The sequence below is a fragment of the Acomys minous genome (assembly GCF_964271855.1).
Source record: "Acomys minous genome assembly, chromosome: 9".
NCBI lineage: Eukaryota > Metazoa > Chordata > Mammalia > Rodentia > Muridae > Acomys > Acomys minous.
In genome coordinates this window covers 59,637,336-59,658,112 of record NC_140490.1, presented here as the reverse complement: position 1 = coordinate 59,658,112, position 20,777 = coordinate 59,637,336, and the positions used below count along the sequence as shown (strand labels likewise).

The 20,777-nt window shown below is 46.7% G+C and overlaps 2 protein-coding genes across 6 annotated transcripts in view; one reads left to right on the top strand and one right to left on the bottom strand.

Moving 5' to 3' along the window:
* Positions 1-20,777, bottom strand: part of SLC22A23 (solute carrier family 22 member 23) — a 164,745-nt gene that overhangs the window by 21,047 nt on the left and 122,921 nt on the right. For 2 of the 3 annotated variants that reach the window (XM_084797190.1, XM_084797191.1), the window contains exon 5: positions 5,271-5,398. In XM_084797190.1, coding sequence (XP_084653316.1) covers positions 5,271-5,398 — 128 coding nt within the window. Of the gene's footprint in view, positions 1-5,270; positions 5,399-8,444; positions 9,313-20,777 lie in introns of those variants that run through there. The other variant, XM_084797192.1, reaches the window with a different exon arrangement.
* On the top strand, positions 11,021-19,593 carry LOC311606123 (uncharacterized protein). Of its 3 annotated transcripts, none has more exons than XM_084797196.1 (4): positions 11,021-11,541; positions 15,622-15,712; positions 15,897-15,958; positions 17,577-19,593. In XM_084797196.1, exons 1-4 carry the CDS (start codon positions 11,377-11,379, stop codon positions 17,667-17,669), a joined length of 411 nt encoding a protein of 136 aa, XP_084653322.1. In that variant the 5' UTR covers positions 11,021-11,376; the 3' UTR covers positions 17,670-19,593. The 3 variants fall into 3 exon arrangements, 2 of the variants coding, with proteins under 2 accessions (XP_084653322.1, XP_084653323.1); XM_084797197.1 differs by having other exon boundaries at positions 15,839-15,958; XR_014782215.1 differs by lacking the exon at positions 11,021-11,541 and adding an exon at positions 14,277-14,861 and having other exon boundaries at positions 15,622-19,593.

The window sequence follows — 20,777 nt, the reverse complement described above, 5'->3', positions numbered from 1 at the left end:
GTATTAAAGACACAAGCCACTGGCCCTCTCGTTCTTATGCACTGCCCATCCCTGCCTGTGCCATCCTTCTACAGTCCTGACAGTGCAGCCCATGTACGTAAGACCAGCACCATCAGCACGAGGAAACACACCTCATACTTTGACAGCTACAATGCTTAGAAAATGTTCTGCTCTGTAAAAAGCCTAGGGACTGGGTGTGGGGGTCTCTGGTGACAGACACTTTGCTGTGTAGTACAAGACCGTGTTTGTTAAAGAGCTTGGGAACACAATTGGTAGATATTCTCAGATCCCTCCAGTGATCTGGGCACCTTCTTTTTTTTTTTTATTAAATATTTTTACATATACATTTATATTATTACACACATACATACAATAAACTACCTAGAGCAAGAAGAACCATGAAACAATCAGGAATTATATAAATGTTACATTCTTAGTGTTTTGGGTATTTGCATTTGGCAGCCTTGAAGAAAACATCTTTCCTATCTTGTTGCATTTGAAATTCTGAATGTAAATCAATATCTATCATAGCTTGTCATTGATCTGGGCCCTTTCATCATTACGAACACATCAGAAGTTAGCTCTTATCAGTCTCCTCTCTCAGCAGTCATCCACAAGGGAAAGTCAAACATCCATTAGAATGTTTATATGAGTTTAAAGTTGTTTCTATTCAAAAGCGGCCCATATGTAACTGCTAATGTATTATTGTGGGTGGAATAGTATGTTAAAGAAGCTACAGCAATTGTATTATGACCTAAGGGTTTTGTTTTTTTAAATAAAATTAAACCCTAGAGCCCAGTCTAAGAATTGACTGTAGTCTACAGCTGCAATTGCATTATTCTAAAGGGAATTAAATTAACTTTTCCTACACTATTGATGTTTCATCAGGGTCTCTGTTACTCATGCCTCTAGCCCATCATCAAAATTGTCAAACTTCTGCAGCTTTGAGTGTGTTCTTCTGGCTGAAACGCATGTATTCCAAATGGTAGGAACTATTAGCTGACTGCTGAGACCCTGTGAGGACACTGGTGATAAGGAGCTTTCTTATCTCTAACTATCAGGTACAGTCCTAGGAACTACTCCAAACTTCTCGCATTAGGAAATAAAAGCAAACAGGTGCCAGGCAGCTGATAAGACAGGAGCATTAGGTTGCTTCTCTAGAGCTCGGGGCACAATACCGCAGCCCTCTTTGGCTCAGTGCTGTCAGAGAATGGCGCTTGCTTACTGCTGGCAAGCCAGGTGTGTCTAGCCCTGCTCCACGTTTCCTTGACCGCTGCAGTCAGTGGCCGAGGACTGGGAGCAGCGAGGCTCCCCGGGCCTGGGATTCCTCGGAAGCTCAGGTCGGTGCTTCTTCTAAGCCTCCTTGGGAAAGCTGCTCGTGTAACAGAGGCCTCAGATCCCTAAAGCTAACTCCGGTCTGAAATAGTAAATGGGAAATTCAGATACAAGAAATTCATAAATTATCTTGTCATAACTGTTCTAGTTTTGCTACTGTTGTTAATCTCTTCCTGTGTGTAATTTGTAAATTAAACCTTATAGTAGATCTGTATGTTTAGGGAAAACCTAGCCTGTCTGAAGTTGGGCACTATCCATGATTTTAAGCACCAATGGAGGGCAGTCATGACACATGCTCTGCCCTGAGGTCATGGCAGGGTTGGTGTGCATGCTTCGAGCCCTGGATACAGCAGACAGTGAAGAGGTCCTGGCCCCTCGCAATCCTCCCAAGGGCAGCAGAGAGAGAAGGCAGTGGAAGCATAACCTGGGCAGCTTCCCTGTGACTAAGAGGCTTGGGTCAGACTTTGGATTGCTTCCCCATCTAGGCCGTCCACAGAGGTCACATGACCCGTGCTCCCAGCATACTGTACTCCCCATGGAGCAGAAAAGGGCCATGCTTGTGCTCTCTCTCCACTGGGTGACCCTTCATGGAGACCCTTCCCGGGGAGTATATTGGGAGTGAGGACTCACTGCTTCCCAACATTCAACCTCTCCGGCCCTCGCTGTCCGCATACACAACAGGGAGAGCTGAACCTCCGTGCGGCTCTGTTCTCAGGAGGCTTCCTCAGGCCTGCCGATCTAAGTCCTGTGTCTCTTGGCCAGCCTCCCCATCACTGAAAGTAAGGAGCTCAGAGGACCCCGACACATGGTTAACCAGCCTTCCTTTCTTTTCTATGGGCTACAGGCAACACAGAAACAGCAGTCTTTACTTCCACTGCAAATGTTCAAAATCTTGAGTCAGGCCTGGGAGGGAGAGCTGTCATACTTGAGCGTATCATGATGCTGTGAGAATGACATTTGGGGACACATCCAGGTGTCTAATGCAGCTGTACAGGTTGCTAAGACCATCACTTATGCTCAAACGAAAACTGAAGACAGCTTTATGACAATAGAAGTGGGAAGTTCTGGGAGATACGGTTTTCTTTTTAGCATAAACCCGAAACCAGCACTAACAAGGCATGAAGCCCTCCCTCCTTATTACATCCCAGCCTAAGGCACTTTTCTGCCTGGAGGTACCCTAAGAAACAGCCCTGCCTCTTCTCCACCATGGGAGCCCTAGCTTCCTGTATATCATGAATATTCATGGAATGCTGCTGTCCTTGGGTCTCCTTTGGTGTTGGGGGACAGCCTGGGATCTGCAGCAGAGGCCCTGTGGGGTAGAGGCAATGCTGATAAACTTCTGTTTGCAGCTGAGACAAGGGTGCAGCTGTGTTGAGCATGATGGCTGACTTGGGCTTGAGGAACTAGCCTTGAGGATGGGGGAACAGGTCTGAGTGGGTGGGACTTTCCTGAGGCGGAGCCTATTGGGAGGAAGAACACAGGGGCCCAAGAGGGACCAGAGGCCTGGGGGAGGTAGAGGTTTCTAGAGGCCTGGGGAGGTAGGGTTTCTAAGTCTACATGTAAGACATGGGGTCTCCTCTGAGGGCCCTGGGTGGCCATAGGTGATGATGTAACTGTATTGCTCTTGGACTGCTGATGGAGGAACGGAGGGCAGAGCACTAACCTTGACCCTGAGATGTTGAGTAAGAACCCACGAGCTTGATGGGGGGGGGGGGAACTACATGAGGCACTGGGGCAATCATTACAGGTGGAGAGACGAGTCTGTCCCAGAGAAGACAGACTCCTCCCTCAGATGCTGGGCAGTATTGCATATTTTTGTCTGAGTGCATCTGACAGTGGGGGAGAGGGGCATAGAGAGCCAGGGTGAATAAGTGTCCCACAGTGACCACAATGATGACGACACATCCTGTGCCTTTCTCCTCTCTGTTAGTCACTAAGGGGGACAAATCACCTCTTGCTTGGCCCCTGCCTGGGGCACAGAAAAGAGATAAACACAAACCAAAGCCATAAGCAGAGAAATGGGGAGGAGGAGAGCTAATATCATTTTCCAAAAATAGGGACATGAATCAGTGTAATTAGGATTGAGAAAACAAGCTTTTCCCAGATAATATTTAAGAAGTGGAGTGTGATGATTTAATTAGAAGCCCAGAAACTAACGTACAATAAGACTTGGGAACAGAAGCTTGCGGGAAGCTATGGGATGGTCCAAATCAGGTATGTTCCTTGATAGCATCCTTTCCACAGGCCTCATGATGTCCTTCTTCGCAGCAGCACAGGAAAGCCACTGTGGGCTAGAGTTCCTGGGGTTCAACTCCCTCGACACTATTTAGAAGCCAACTGGCCTCTGGCAAAGTAGCTCAGCCTCTCTGTGCCTTGGTTTCCTCATCTGCAAACAGGGAATACCACAGCATCCCTTTAAATGCACTGCTGTGAAGAAAGAGGCTCACGTGCATACGACATATAGGATGGGATGCTAGAAATGAGCTGATCTTCACACATCGCTTAGAAGGGGAGTGGCACGTAAGCATCATGTATTGTCTGTTTACTGTCAGTGCTACTGAGAAAGGGGGCCCGCAGTTGGCCCTCTGAAGAGCCAGCATTCAGCACTCTTCAGGTAGAGCAGCCATGGCTTGCATCCTTTATTCCAGAGAAATTGGGAGATTTTGGTTGACCGGACTTTTCCTGCCTGAGCTGAATGACTTGATAGACCACATCTCACCCAGTATGTAGCTGTGGCCCAGCCTCTGTGGGTTGGTAAGGATATGCGAACCCTTGAATGCGGTCAATGAGAAGCCCCCCTGAGTGCTAAGAGCTCTCAAGATCCAGGTGGCTCACCCGCCCCCAACTGGAAATGGGGACCTGCAAGGCACATTCTGCCTGGTACAGGCCCCTGCTCATCTGTGTCTCAGAGCCAGGCTTACTTAGTCATTTTGACTGCAGTCACTTGCCACCACCCTTAAATGGGTGTACATTTAAGACCTCCCCTCTGTATGTACCCCATCTGCGAGCTCCTTAAGAGTCGGGCCTGGCCTCCTCTTTCGTCGTGTGCCATCAGGTGCTTAATAAATATGTGTCCTGAATGAGTGAATGGTCATCATATGATTCCAGTTACCGAGACAGTCAAGTCATTTATTCTCTCCCTCTCCCTGCATGCCCCACCCCCACTATGCATTACTTCCTTAGGAGACTGTACAAAGCATGCAGGTTTTCAGGTTAAACATGGCGGGTCAAGGCTGCCATTTTCCAAAGGGGCTCTCTAGGTCCCTTGCATTAGATCCCTTCCAGAGCTCACTAAAAGAGCACATTCTGAGGGTTTCTTTCAGATCTACAAGGTCAGTATCTTGGCATGTCAGGGAGGATTCAGGAACCTGGCTGTGAAGAACTTCCTGGTGTCGTTTACAGCCTCCCAGCTTGAAAGCCCCACTTAGCTTATGCTGAAGTCCTGATTCACAAAAATTCTAGGGATCTGAACCACTCTACAAAAATAGTTCATGCCTCCATTTCTTCCCTTGACCAACAAATAGGTCATGGCCATAAATAGACATTGGCAGCCCTTTGAAGATCATACTCAAGAAGAGAGGTCACTTACACCATCCGTACCCTGAGCCAAGGCTTTAAACTGGCAGGTAGTCAGGGCAAGAAGGCACTGGGTGCCACAAAGCCAAACACACCCCCATCTCACACCCCGCTTCTGGCTTCATATGGGCTGTAAGGTATGTGATAGAGTGTTCAACTTCATTATGAATGAAATCAGCTCCCAGACAGTGGAGAGAATTTCAGTTTATTTTCACTTCCAGATGGTGTTGGCCACTGTTGCCTTTCCAAACCTTTGCAAACCACATGGGCCCAGGAGCATAGACCAGATACTACAGACGGGGCAGTTATCTCAGACAAGACCCGCTCTCAGGCTCCCTGGCCAGCTGCATTGCACTTACCCGGCATCACTCCCTTGATGTCACTCTCAGGGCTCACACAGTTCTTCTGGGTGAGGTACAGGATCAGCTTCTTGGCTGACTCAAACTGCTGGGTAGCCATTAGCCATCGGAGAGACTCGGGGAAAATCCTTTGAAGACACAAGGGGAAGGGCTGAATGGCTTCCACTCTGTTTCATTTCAGTCATGTGTTATCCCGAAAGTCAGGATGGGCTATGGTAAGAAGTTACTGTGATGACCTGATGCCCCCTTGACAGCTCAGGAATGTCTTTAAGTGGATCAAGCAGCTGGAAAAAGTAGATATTGCTATGATTTCTGCCTCTAAATAAAGAGCTATAATATATTTCAAGCTGTAGGCATTTAAAAAAAATAATCAAAACTGTTTATTGGTCTTTATTTATTAAAAATTAATTTTGGGTAACAAAATTGGAACAAATATAAACACCTGAAAATGTCATCAGTAAAATGTGACATTTTAAAATCAGATCTTTTCTTTATAATGAAATAATAGAATAAATGCCAATGCCATGGTTTAAATTCCATCCTGCTGATATATTTGGGTACAGTGTCTTTCCTCAATTTATTGAGATTGTAGATCATTAACATTCATTTTTCCCCTTAATATATGGATTTAAAACCTTACAGTTTAATGCCAGTATCAGTGTTGCCACATCTGTGTTAGTCTAGTAATTTTGTTAGGCTCTCCTCCCCCTCCCTTTGCTAATTTGGCAGTGTGAGCTACTTTGCCAATTGTCTGTAAAACCCTAAAATATAGAACACTGGGGACTGGGGAAGGGCCAAAGTAACATCACTTATACCCAGCGTTTGTGGACACTAACTCCCCAGCAGGGAATCAAAGTCATGAATCAATGGTGTTTGAGTAGTATCACTTTTTTCAAATCAAGGCCCATGTTATACACACAACGCAGCCATCTTTGTTCTCAGAGTATCCAGGAGAACAGCACTGGCCCAGGGGACGCCTGACCCTCAAGAGAAAACTCTTCCTCTTGTCCCAGGCCACAGAACAACAGGCAGAGACCAAACTGCACTAGTTAGGCAAGGTCAGTGGCTTCAAAAATTTTGTCAGGTCTCTAGGACACTGCAATATCCCAAGTAGTCACTCAGTCTTTAGCTCATCTCTGTTACCGCTAACACTGGGTTCTCAGACAACAGTGTCTGCATAGCTGAAACCGACAGCTGGAAATCAGTATACTACCTAAAGCTCTTTCAGGATCACAAGGCTTGTAGGCTTGGATTATAGCATGGTGATCCATCACGGTTGAGGAAATGGGTGTGGGCCTCTCATGAGCTCAGATTCTGGCTGGGCACCGAGTAGTTTCTTTGCTTGTTTGTTTGTTTCTTTGTTGTTTGTATGTGAACTGAGCATTGTCACTATAAGTCCATCACTGATGGATATACTCCTGATCTCAAATCTTATGGAGGGAAACCTCTATAAATATGATAAGTAAGGTAATATACATATACACAATCAACTTAATGAGTAGCACCGACCAAACCCTGCATTTATGACTTAGGATGGGGTAGGGCAGGCAGTGTCCTACCAGTTCACAGGTGGCACTGTTATTTCTCATTTGATAGCTGTGAAAATTCAGGGCAAGAATACCCAAGAGCTTTGCTCAGGACACTGAGCCATCAGATGGTAGATTCCATGAGTTGAGAGCTCACTTCCTGACCTGCAGACACAGCAAAGCAGCAAGCCAAACCACTCACACAGCTGTTGTTGGGGAAGTGCTGTCCTTAGGAGGATTTCGGGGGGGGGGTGTCCAGAAAGCCACAAGCCCCAGGGTGCATGCTCCAAACCCTTAGGCTTTACAACGCATATGAAGTCATAAAGAACTGAGCTGTGGCTCATGAGAAGGCCCTGAAGCCTGTTTGAGTTTGGATAGTGTGGTGTGAACTTGATGGAACTTCTCAGGACACTTGTATGATGTAGTAACATTCTAAAGCTTAAAAAAAAAACCCAACAGAACTGGGCATGGAGGTTCACCGCTATAATCCCAGTACTCAGAAGGCTGAGACAGGAGATTTACTTTGAGTTCAAGGCCACTGTGGCTACCTAGTGAACTTCAGGGCAGCCTGTAATATGGAATGAGACATTATCTCAAGAATCCAAACCAAACCAAAGCCAGCCATGGCTTGGGACCTGGGAGGAGCATATCTTTTGATGCTTTGAGATATGGAATATTTCAACCAAAAATAAAATGCAGAAGGAAAAAAGCCGCCTCTGCCCAGTGTACCTTATGCTTGAAAAACTACAGAGCAGAAATAACTAAAAGGATCTCTGATTGGGTGGCATGGAGGTTGCATGATCAGGTCACTGGAAACAGCCCTTGATGCAGAATAGGGAATAAATAGGACAGTGGATTTAAGCCTAATCCTTACACCGTCCTTTACTGATAATGCCACACAGCAGGTGTGAAAGCTATTCTTTGAGATTAAACTGAACAACAATTAACTTGAATAATCTGTGTTTGAGTTCTCTGTTCTATTTGATTCTTTCTTTCGAGTGCTGGGGGTCTTTTCTAACTTGCCACCAGTTATCCGTACGGAATGTGTGGAGTTTGAATGCTTACAAGTGACTTCTTTATACTTTCATGTCTTGATTTGATTCAAAGAAGCACAATGACTCTGAAGTAATCCATGTGCTTTACAAGTCTCAAATCCGCGATGAAATATAGTAACTTGAAAGAATGTAAATAGGATTTAGGGAAGTTTGATGAGAAAGTAATATATCATTACAGTAGATTACTATACTTTTCAATAAAGGAAAATTTGTTATCTTAATTTTTAATAATAAATATATACAGCTGGTTAAAGTTTTAAAAGATTGGTACATGGTATTATAAGGCTGATCATTTTCCCTTAAGGATTAAAAGTTTTAATATATTGTTTTCTTGTTCAATGGGAGAATCTAACATCCACAAGCTTCCTATCTGGACAGACATTTTGTTCATTAACATTCGTTTACTATGAAATGAATGGATTTCAGTATAACATGAATGTATATCATACATTTGCTCATACCCCCACCACTCCCTCAGAGCATCCCCCTCTGTTCTTTCCCCAAGAAGTTTCCTTCTGTTTTCATGTCTTACATACTTATTTCTAAGTCTAGATTTTACATATGAGAGAAAATACACACTATTTGTCTTTCTGAGTCTGGCTTATTTCACTTAACATGATGACCTCCAGCTTTATCCACTGTCTTGCCAATAACTTCATTCTTTTTATGGCTAAATAAAACCCCATCGTGTATATACACCACACAGTGTTTCTCTGTTCACCCCTTGAATGTCGAGTAGGCCGACTCCATATCTTGCTGTTGTGAACATGGATAGGCATGTCTCTGTGTTCATTGACTTAGTCTTTCTGGTGTATATACCCAGGAGTGGTAATAGCTTTTTTAAGAAACCCCATACCGATTTCAATAGTGGCTAGGGCTGCTTTTTTGAGGGTTCATTAAACATACGCTCTGGTGAAAGGCCAGTTGGGCAGTCCTCTCAGTAAAAAGCGTGTGTGTCCTATTTAATTTACTGTACTAGGACATTTACTCATAAATAAAATACAGAAAGGAAATAAAACTAACCACTAAAGCTTTATTAAATTAGCTGTACCCTTAGGTCACTCCTTTATTTGCTTCATGAAGTATTTAGTTTTAGGGCGATACCCATGTACACAAACACACCTTCCCGCCTGTGACTCAACAGGAACGTCATTCACAGAATAAACACGCATGAAGCAGTTGGAGTCAGTGGGGGAGAAGAGCCGGTTATTTTGTCGGGAAAGAAAGCATGCTATACACATCCTGCAGCACTGAGCTATACCTCAGCCCAGTGTGGACTTCTGCCAAGCAGGCTCACAGGAAGAGCACAGCTCATGGAGGGAGCAGTGTCAATAAAACTTTGCGGAGATGACCTTTCCATATGTGCACATGAAAGTGAGTATAGGTGTAGCCTGGGACACTTCTGATTCAAAGAGGTAGCTCTAGTTCTTCACCCTCTGGGCATGACCAAGTACTGGGCAGCTAAAAAAAAAAAAAAATTCTAGAGAGGCCCAGAAAGAAAACAAAGAAGCAGCAACAAACTCAAAGGCCCGAATGGAATGAAACACAATTGGAAGTTATTCAAAGGTATCCAGAGTTCTTCACAAACCTAGGCCCCATAGTGCCACAGAAAAAGGATGGTGGAAATAAGTCAGGAAGTTGCTGTGACCTAAAACGAGTCCCTTTATTCATCTGGGCCTCAGTTTCCCAGGAGCTGTGAAATGGGGTCAGTAAGAATGCCACAGAAACCTCGGCAGCCAGGGGCCCTGTTGCAGGATATTTGATCCCATTGCGGTACCTGAGAATGTGAGCTGGAAAAACCTGTCTTTTCTTTGGCGTGGTTGATCCCTAGCACACACCTTTAATCCAAGAGCTTTCTGTCCACAGGATTTAATAAAGTTAACCCGAGGTCAAGAGGCGGAGCACGAAACCAGCTGATGGATTAAAAGAGGAGGAAGGACTCTGGGTTGAGGGGTATTTAAGACAGCTCGCACAAGTAGAAGGGACTCTTTGGCTTTTGACTCTTTAGCTCTTCAGCTCTTTGGCCTTTGGCTTTTTGAGCTTTGAGCTAGCAAGCCTTTGGCCTTGGTTTGTTTGTTTGTTTGTTTGTTTTTGCCTTTTCCTCCTGGGCTGTCAGCTGAGCTAGTGAGCCTTATGGGCCTTTTCCATTGGGACATGAACTGAATAGGAAGGTCAGCTGGGTGCTTTCTCTACCTCACTGAGCTAGCAGGTTTTCACTCCAGCACCTGGCTTTATTGGTAAAATAGAACATTTGGGATTTTCTTTTAAAACAACAATCTCCCATGTTATCTATTGAGATATGGGGCTAAAAGTCACCTCTAAAAGGTAAAATTATGCCACACAGTGCACAGCAGCCTCATAGCGCTACAGGCTCAGCCACATGGTGCACAGCATGATCATGGTGTTATAGGCTCAGGCCACACGGTGCACAGCATGATCATGGTGCTATAGGCTCAGGCCACTCGGTGCACAGCATGATCATGGTGCTATAGGCTCAGGCCACTCGGTGCACAGCATGATCATGGTGCTATAGGCTCAGGCCACATGGCGCACAGCATGATCATGGTACTATAGGCTCAGGCCACACGGTGCACAGCATGATCATGGTGCTATAGGCTCAGGCTACACGGTGCACAGCATGATCATGGTGCTGTAGGCTCAGGCCACACGGTGCACAGCATGATCATGGTGCTATAGGCTCAGGCCACATGGCGCACAGCATGATCATGGTGCTATAGGCTCAGGCCACATGGCGCACAGCATGATCATGGTGCTATAGGCTCAGGCCACACAGTGCACAGCATGATCATGGTGCTATAGGCTCGGGCCACTCGGTGCACAGCATGATCATGGTGCTATAGGCTCAGGCCACACGGTGCACAGCATGATCATGGGGCTATAGGCTCAGGCCCCACAGTGTACAGCATTCTCAGTGCTGCAGGGTCAGGCAGGGCACAGGAAGTGTTTGGCATTAGTCTTTTTGCAGTGGGCCAACTCTGAATGCATAGCGATAACCCTAAATGTTCTGTTCCTGTTTTCAGCAGGTAAAGACTTGGGATTCAGCTCGCAGACAGACACCTATAATCTGTAACTTTCTCTGCAGCTGGTGCTCATGTACCCACATACCTGAGTTAATATTCTCCACTTCCTCCTTCCCCCTCCTCTTGAAAACTTTAACTGTGGAAATGATTATCAGGCCACATAAATCAGAAAGCACACAGGGCATTAGAGGTGCAGTGTTGTACAGGAGCTGAACGGACATCTTTTGCAGGTGATAAAAGAAAATATAGTGTTCTGATAGGCAAAGTAGGGCTGTCCTGTAATCTCAGCACTTAGATGGCAATAGTGAGTTCCTGGCCAGGCTGGATAATTTAGCAAGACCTTGTCTAAAATTATAACATATAAAGGCACTGGGAGTCTAGTTCAGGGGTAGAGTGATCTCTTAGCATGCACAAGGTTCTAGGTTTAATTACCGGGAAAGAAAAGAAAGAAAGAGAAAAGTGAGACGGGAAAGAGGCAGAAGAGATGAAGTTTCTGTGCCTTCTGCACCTAATTGGAATTGTATTGGCCCCTCTAAGTTTGCAGCTTGCTGCAGGTGGTTCAGCCAACTGCTCCAGAGGACGCGCTTCTGACCTAAGCCTGGACTCTAATCCTATGTCCATGGGGTGGCAGACAGATACTGTGGCTAAGGTATTGGCTTGTAATGTGGGGGCCTCCTGCTGGCCCTGATTTGTCCTTACACTTGGCTCTCGTGATGCCTCATCATCACCGTGCACACCTCTCCCAACTCCCACAGAAACTTATCCTGATTCCAGCTAGGCAGTTCCAATGCCTGAGTGAGGCCAAATTGACACTCTTTTGGTACTGGTCTCATGGGTCCCCCTAAGCCTCATTCTATAGTTCAGGATAGGTCACATGACTCACCCAGGTTTCCAGGCTGCAGTGGCCCTCAGGCTGGCCTTCGGCAGTCCCAGCAGCTGGGGTAGGGCAGTGAGATGGATTTGTGGAGCATGCCCTGGTCCTGGAGATGACAGAGGCTCACTACTCTGGTACAGTGCTTGCATGGCATCAGAGGGCCATGCTTCGCTACTTTCTCAGGTCACTTTCTACCTCTGCTTGTAAGCATAGGTGTAAGCACTGGGGTTTGTTGTATTGTACAAAGCCTCTGTACTCAGAGGCTTAAAAGAGGCAGCAGCTTCTTACTTGAGGGCTCCCTAACATCCAGCGCCATCAGCAGCTTTTAAAAGCACAGCTTTTAACTGTTCGTTCAGCTTTCCTGATTGACACAGACACCACCATTTGCATTTCTCGGTCTGCATTTTAAATTATTTCTTTCACCATTAAATAAACATGCATATATGTACTTTGATCATATTTCCTCCTCTTTACCCTCTCCTTCCTACTTTGCTCTGTGAATGTGTGTGTGTGTGTGTGTGTGTGTGTGTGTGTGTGTGTGTGTTGACGTGTGGTGTGTGTAGTGTGGTGTGTGGTGTGTGTGCGTGTGTGGTGTGTGTGCGTGTGTGGTGTGGTGACGTGTGGTATGTGTGTGTGTGTGGTGAGGTATGTGTGGTGTGTGTGTGTGTGTGTGTGTGTGGTGAGGTATGTGTGGTGTGGGGTGTGTGGTGTGGTGTGGTGTGTGGGGTGTGTGTATGTGCACACTGGTATGCTCCATTGCATTTAGTTGGGGTTGCTTCTGTGAGTGTTGGGTGGTAGTTAGTAGACTTGAGTCAGGACAACATAACAGAGGCCGCACCACTGAGGAAACAAACCCTTCTCTGCCAGGGTACATTTGCCTTTTATTAGTATTACATGACGCTTCACTACCCAGTCTAGGTAATGTAGAGATGAGAATTTTAAAGCCTTTTCTTTCCTTTTCCCCCCTTCTTTCTTTTCTTTTTTCTTTTTGGAACAAGGTCTCCTTGTGTAGCCCTGGCTGTTCTAGAACTCTCTATGTAGACCAGGCTGGCCTTGAACTCACAGAGCTCCACCTGCCTCTGCCTCTGCATGCTGGGATTGAAGGCAAGAGCTACTATGCCCCCAAATCACTTGTGAAATGGTCACTGAGGCCCTGGGAAGGAGTTGCTGTGAAAGAACTTAGTCAGGTTCCCAAAGCCTGTAGTGTCCATGACTCATTTCTTCCCTTCCCCTGAGTTCCGTGTGTGCTGGGGACCTCACAACCCTGTTGTATCTGTGACTGAATCTCTTTGTATGCTGTGGCATGTTGAAATGAAATGGGTTGTGATGGAGAGTGGTGTTGTGTTTCTCGTGTTTGGAAAAGAAAGGCAGACTGATAATTGCTGCCTTACACACACACACACACATACTTCTTTTAAACTCATTTTTAAGCAACAAGCAGTAAATCAATCCATTTAACACATTCTCACTGTGCCCCTATTAAGATAGGGGCAATACCCTGGTGACTTGAAGAAATGTTTTGTCTTGTTAGAAGGAATGTAGAATCTTCCAGGACGAGAAGCAAATTTTATGCCAAGTGCATGCTATCCTTGGGGGCCACACAGTTCCAGGGCCGAGGAGCACCACAGTCTATAGGCCTGAGCTGAGCTCGCAGCCAAAGCACTTCTGATAAGCCATGGAGTATCTGTGTGCCTCAGTTTCTCTGTCTGCAGGGAAACCTACCACAGCAACAACTTCAGGGGTCCTTGGGAAGATCAATGGAAGTCAGGAATGTAAAGTGCTTACTTAGTCTGGCTCTAAAAGTGCCACCTTCAGCTGGTGTGGTAAAGCATGCCTGCTGTCTCAGCTACTTAGGCCAGCTTGAGGCCAGTTTGGGCAATACAGTAAGACTCCATTTAAAAAGCAAGCAACCAACCAACACCCCCCCACCCCCAGAGACCTGTAAATTCAATTCAAGAAATGATAAAAATAAATTTCATTCTACCTAAAATGTTTTTAGTAATATTTCTAAATTAAGACCATTTGCTTTATTTATTTAGGTCTGTAACGTGACTGTATATTTTCATCTTTTTTATTATTATAATTTATTACATTACATCCCTATTGTTATCCCCTCGCTCTTGCTCTTACCTTCCTGTTCCCACCCTCCCTTCCTCCCTCCCTTTTCTGCCCTTTCCACCCCCCCCATCCCTAGATCTCTGACAGGTGGGGTCCTCCTTCCCCACCCATCTGACCACAGCCTATCAGGTTTCATCTGGATAGCCTGCTTCCCCTTCCTCTGTGTACCCACAGGGCCTCTACAGGGCAGTGATCAAATTGCAGACACCAGAGTTCATGTTAAAGGCAGTCCCCTACCACCCCTGCCCCTTCTCCATGTGGAGAATCAGCTGTCCATCAGCTACATCTGAACAGGGTAGAACCTTTGCTTGCAATGTCCTTGGTTGGTGCATCAGTTTGTGCATGCTCCACCCACCCCCCCATCTCCCTCCTTTCCCCACCCCCGGGTCCAGATCCACCTGCCTTGACAGTCTCCTCTTGGAGCTCCTGTTATATATGATAGAATTGTTAGTATGTTTCAGCTGGACATATTTAGCTTGAGGCCGTTTATATGTTTCTATAGCACAGGCACTTTTCCCTCAAGCTCTCTCTCCACCACCTCAGTGCTAGCTCCTTCCTCAACTGTGAGCACTGTGGCTGCCTCACCCTCCTTCCCACAGTCACAACACCTGGAGAACAGGCACAATCATGTGACCCGTGTTATGCTTTTCTTCATTTCCTGCTATTTCCCATCTGGCTTCCTCACTCCTCTCATGGCCCTCCCCGGTGTGTGTAATGATTGTAAGGGTTGTGAAGCTCTCAACAGGATGAAATTCCAGTGGAACAAGCTGTGGTTAATAATTCACCATCTTCACACGTCTGGCGCATGTCTTCACACAGAGCACTCACGTTTGGTGAACCCAAGCTGAAGATCTTTCCCAACAGGTCCCTGATGAAAAGTTTTGGCAGAGTGCAAGAGAGCCACCCCTGTGGCTCCTCTGCAGGGGCGTAGGAAAGGCTGGGAGCAGGAACCTCTCTGACGGCAATATACCTAGCAGGTAACCTAGTCCAGGCAACTGAAACACAGCTAGGACAGAAGTCTCCAGAATGCATCACATGTGTGTGTATCCCCAGAGTGCACATAAGGTGGTTAGATCCAGGCCCCAGCTCTTGTTTCTCCCTGCAAGCAGTGGAAGTGAACTGGCTGTTGGTACTCACCAACCCCTGTCCTCAGGGACAACATCTGCTTCTCAATTCAGACCTTCAGGTCCTGTTTTTTGAGTGGGGGTTAGACGTGGCCAACTTAGGGCATCTCTGCACATCTTTTATGCCCCGCTCTAAAGGGTACCAGGTCCATTTGCCATATGCAAGAGGACCACTCTTTTACTTGGTACAGGACTGCTCGTCTGACCTCAGGCCTTACCTGCATCCCCGAAACACTTCTTCATGTGTGTTTGTAGTATAATGCACGTTATGTGTATGTATGGGTATATGAGCAAGTGCACATGGAGGTCTGAGGTTGACTGCAGGGGTCTTTTGTGATTGCTTTGCATCTCATATATTCTCTCCCTTGAAGTCAGAGCTTGTTAATTCATTTAGTCTATCTAGCCAGCTTGCTTTGGGGCTCCTTTCTGTTCACAGCACCTCCCCCACTTTCCCACGCTGGATTACAGGTTGGCCACCACACCTACCCAGCATTTACGTGGATGGTAGGGATCCAAACTCTGGGTCCTTACACTTGATTGACACAAGCTTTGCCCACTGAACTATCTCCCAAGGTTCCCGGGAAAGCGTTTTGATTCTCTGTTTTTTTTCCAGGCAGAACTGGGTCACTCTGCTGAACACCACACGCTGCCTCCCCCAGGAGGAAGCTCGCAGCTCATCTTGGAGAAAGCATGTCCCCGAAATGGTAAGGCACACCGAAATCTTCCCAGCCCATGGTGCTTTGGGATATAAATATGAGGTGTGGTTTTCTTTCCTTGCCCCTCGCTGGTTTGTGAAGGCAGGCCCATCTCTGCTTTGTTTATGGTGACAGCTCTGATACCTAGGAAACACGGCTTGAAGAACAGCGAACGCACACATATCCTCCACAGGTGCTCATCGGGCTGGCGTCCAGATGCTCGCTCACCAGCACAGGAGGGTGTCCAGCAGACGTGTGAGTGCCCACGCTACCAAACCTGCTGTGTCCTCTGGACCTGCCACTTTCACTGTGAGATGACAGCATGCACCTAACCACAGGGATGACATGTACCATACCTGCCTCCTGTGCCTCCCCCACAAAAAACCCCAAAGAACCGCAAAACTCCAGCCTTTTCTTTTTCCCGTTCTGCCACTCTTCAGCAGTAAGCCCCAACCAGGAAAATCCATACTCCCTGCCCTCCTACTACCTTTCTAGTCTTCCACACTTGTAGTCTCCTGAGACCTCATGTAACACAGACCTTGACACAGTGACAAGATACAGGGTAAGATTGTGCCATGCACAGGGGCTCTTACCAAGCAGTTGATAGCAAACTACAGTGCCAGGATGCTGGGGCCTGCTAGGGGAGGCGCCTCTCCTACTCTTGTACTCTTTGAAAGCAGCAGCTGATTCCTAAGGTCTGTTTCATCCTCCTCTCACTCCCCACTCATCTTCCTGGTACACCTGGCAGAATAAGTCCTCTTACTCTTCTGCCCTCTGGGGTTCTAGATCTTGACTTTATTTCTCCTCATTCATTGTGTACTCTGAGGCTGGAAGGCTTTACTTGGGGGAAAGAACGGGTCAGTATGACTCTCTTCTGGACTGGGACTAAGCTGTGCTGCCCTTTCCTAAGGGCTAATGAATAGCTAAGCAAACAACTGAAGAGGAATTCTTACTTGGCACCAAGCCAGGGCGTGGAGTCTGCGGACACCTGCGCTCACCTCTGACTGCGCTCACTCGAAGGTACAGTGTCTTCTGTACCTGCTTAAGAGCCTCCGTGCAGCGCCTGGAGTGCCCACACACCTGCAAGCACATCTTTGTTCTCTCTGTGCTTTCCTCCCTTGCCACCCTCAGTGTTTCTTTCACCCCCAGCCCACAGGGAACTGTCAGCTGGCTCTGGTCACCAGAAGGCGAAATGAGCCGTCAGTATCCCTAAGCAGCTACCCTTGGCTTTGCTTCTCAGACTCACTGAGGGCAGGAGCAGAAACCCCCCCCCATACCCCTCCCCCTGGTGTCACAGAGCTTCCCATCACCAAAGAGGATCTGCATTCATGAAAGTCTTTGCCAAATCCCTACCCGGTCACACTGCTGATGCCATCTCTGTATTATGGGTGCCCTTTAACCTTCCAGTGTCTGGATGTGAGGGGCCTTGCTCATGCTGGAGCACCCTGACCAGCTGTGCCGAGGGCTAGCTCATTCCTAGTAATACTAAGAGGTTCCGCTGCATGGTTTACACACAAACTAACCAATCAAGAGGCCACACCTTAACCACCTCTTACACCTGGATCAGACGCTTACACCAGCCAACTACCCACTTGCTATGATAACCCCAGGGCTGAGCAGCAAACAACTGGGGACAGCCCCAGTCTCCAACACAAGCTGGTCCCAAATCTCATCTCGTCTTTCCTGAAGAAACTACAATAAAGGCTCCTGCACACACTGTCCCAGTCCCCCCTGCTTTCTGGTACTTCCTCATATGGCCGCAGGGAATGGCGCATGACCTCACCTCTTCAGAAGGTGACATCTGCACATCTCTTGGCTCCACCTTACCTAGGTGACTGTAAAATTTACATTTGAGAACACTGTCTTCCTCCAGGGCCTCCAGCACTGGGACCTCTCAGCAACTGAACCCATCCTATCACCCACAGACGCCAACGGCAAGAGGGGTCTGTGGGCTCCCTTCTCCTGATTTCTTCCTAGTCAAAGACTCAGCCCCAGTCATAGGGTCCTCTCTTCCCCTCATGAGCCACACCGGGTCCACTGACAGATCTCACTGGGGTCACTTCTAAAACGCCTCTCTAATCTGACCTGCATGTGAGTTGGCTGTCCCCTTTGTAGGCACTGCCTCACGTCACACAACCCAAAGCACAGTAGCTGCCGCTGCCCAAACAGGGCAAAGGATGGATCTTCTCGGAGCACAGATGTGCTGGATAGTGTTATGTCACCTAGACACAAACTAAAGTCATCTGAGAAGAGGGAACCTCAGTTAAGAAAGTGTCTCCATAAGATCAGGCAGTAGGCAAGCCTGCCAGTAAGCAGCACTCCTCCATGGCCTCTGCATCAGCTCCTCCCTCCACGTTCTTGCACTGTTTGAGTTCCTGTCCCGACTTCCTTCAATGATGAACAACGGTGTGCAAATGTAAGCCAAATAAACCCTTTCCTTCCCAAGTTGCCTTTGGTCATGGTGTTTCATCACAGCAATAGAAACCCTAACTAGGACAGACATCTTTGCTGGATAATTGAATACTGCTGTGACAGACCTGACCATGCGGTTTTTAGAGGATTGTAAAAGTACTTTGGAACTTTAGGCTAGAAAAGGTATTAAGTATTCAGTGTTCAGTGAGCTGTTCTATAGAAGCTCGGAAGATAAAAGTGTTGAGGGTGGCACAGATGATGGAGGCCTTGCTTGTGAGGCCTCAGAGGGCAGCAAAGACTCTACCAGGCAATTTGTATAAAGAATCAGTTGTGATTAACAAGAGATCAGACCACTAAAGTAAACCTTTGCTGGGACAATGGGTGCTGGTCAGCTGGGGCTGAGGAATCAGCTGTGACTAAGAAAAGACCATATCGCTGAGGTAACGTCTTCTGGGAAGTGTTTCCTTAGGACCGGCACCCCACAGCTGTGTTCCAGAGAGGGCCAAGGCTGCCAGGGTTGTATCTCAAGCTGAACTTGGTAATATAAGAATCATCCAGGTGGTCCTGGGTTTTGAAGGCATGAAGAGATCATGAAAAGCTTCTGAGGATCAGAACTGTGAGAGGCTGGGATAGGCCGCTGGAGAGAGTGCAGCCTCTGTAGCAGCTGAAGGCCCAGGGTTGAAGGGGTCATGGAGAAGTTGAGGCTTGGGAACATGAAGAGAGCCCAGGAGAGGCTATTGGTGTGAGTGCAGGCCAGCTGCAGCAGACCACAGCTTTTTGGAGATGTCAGAACCATGCATGACTACAGGAAGAGCAGCAGTAGCAGAGTGGAGACTGCCCAAGCCTAGACAGCAAGCTGTGTGTGCTGCAGAGGGCAGAGCCAGAGAAGTGACCCAAGCCCACTGGAAGCACCCAGAAGACCATGAGTGGATCCCAGACACTGGACATTGAGCTATTTGCACAGTTGGAGTTCAGCTTTGCTTTGCTTTGATTGTGCTGTGCCTTGGTCCTTCCCTCTTAAAGTAAGAAAATATTAAACTTATTTTTGATTTTGATCTCTCACAGTTGAGAGACTTTTAATTTTGAAAAACTTCAGAATTTTTATAAAGAAAGTGAACTTTAAAAACTTTTGAATCTGTAAGACTGTGGGGTTTAAGTTTTTAAATTGTTTTATATTGTAATTTTTATATTAATGTGTGATCTTGGGGATGAATAAGAAAGGAAAGCTATGGCTGTACAGTGATGTGTTTGTGTGTCAGGTTGACAAGGGTCAATTGTGCTGGACAATTTTATGTCAACTTGACACAGCTAAAATCATTTGAGAGGAGGGAACTCCAGTTGAGAAAATACCTGCATTAAGATCAGGTTGTAGGCAAGCCTGTGGGGCATTTTCTTTTCTTTTTTTAAAATAAAAATATATTTATTTATTATATATAGAGTGTTTTGTCTGCGTGTATGCCTGCAAACCACAAGAGGGCACTGGATCTGTTGCTGGGAATTGAACTCAGGACCTTTGGAAGAACAGACAGTGCTTTTAACCTCTGAGCCATCTCTCCAGCCTCCATGGGCATTTTGTTAATTAATGATTTATGGGGGAGGACTGAGCCCATTGTGAGTGGAGCCTTCCCTGGGCTGGTAGTCCTGAGTTCTATAAAAAAGTAGGCTGAGAAAGCGACAAGGAGCAAGCCAGTAGGCAGTACCCTTCCATAGCCTCTCCATCAGCTCCTGCCTCCAGGTTCCCGACCTGTGTGAGTTCCTACCCTCACTGTTTTGATGATAAACTGTTATATGGAGCTGTGAGAGAAATAAATGCTTTCCTCTAAGTTGTTTTTGGTCATGGTGTTTCATCACAGGAACAGTAACCCCTAAGATAAGCCTCTTCCTGGCTTGTTTATGGGGCTGTGATCTGTAGGCTACCTTTCACCTGTGCCTGCCTTCTGTATTTCCAGAGAATTACACTTGTTTGTGTGCAAGTGTCATATCTAGAATAACAGTAGCAGCATGGGGTAGGTACTCAAATAATAGCCAATTTCCTTTCAGATTATCTTGTCTTGTGCGGTTTCTGAGATGCAAACTCTGAAGTCTACAGTTTTTGGCCCTCATAACACCTTCCCCCAGGAATGTGTAGATTTTGTCTGTGAGCTCATCCTTGTCAAGATTTTTTTCATGTGAGCCTTATGTACCTCTTTGGGGGTTTTTGTTGACACTAGAAGGTTTGCATCTTGGCCTTGGCAAGTGGCTAAAATTTGTGCATGCATGCACACACACACAGGCATGGTACAGACTTCAAAGCTTTGATTCCCCCCTCCCCCAAGAGAATCTTTTTCTGTCTACAGTTCAGGGAGTCAGCCAGCTGTGGGTGGAGACCCTGTGGTGAGCAAAGACTTTCTAGTCTTTGATTCTTGGCTTTATTCAAGGAGCTTGTTCTAATTGCATACAGAGCATGTATTTAGTCCTTTCTCTGTTGCTAAAACAAAATGCCTATGCTAGGGCAACATGCAAAGCCCACAGTTTGGAAGGCTGAAAGTCTGAGACCAGGCCATTAGACCTCTAGTGAGGACCTCAGGTGGGTAGAATCACAATGGCAGAGTGTGTATGACAGTGATCACATGACAAGAGGGATGGGTGCCAGAGTTCAATCCATCCTATGGGCATACCCCTA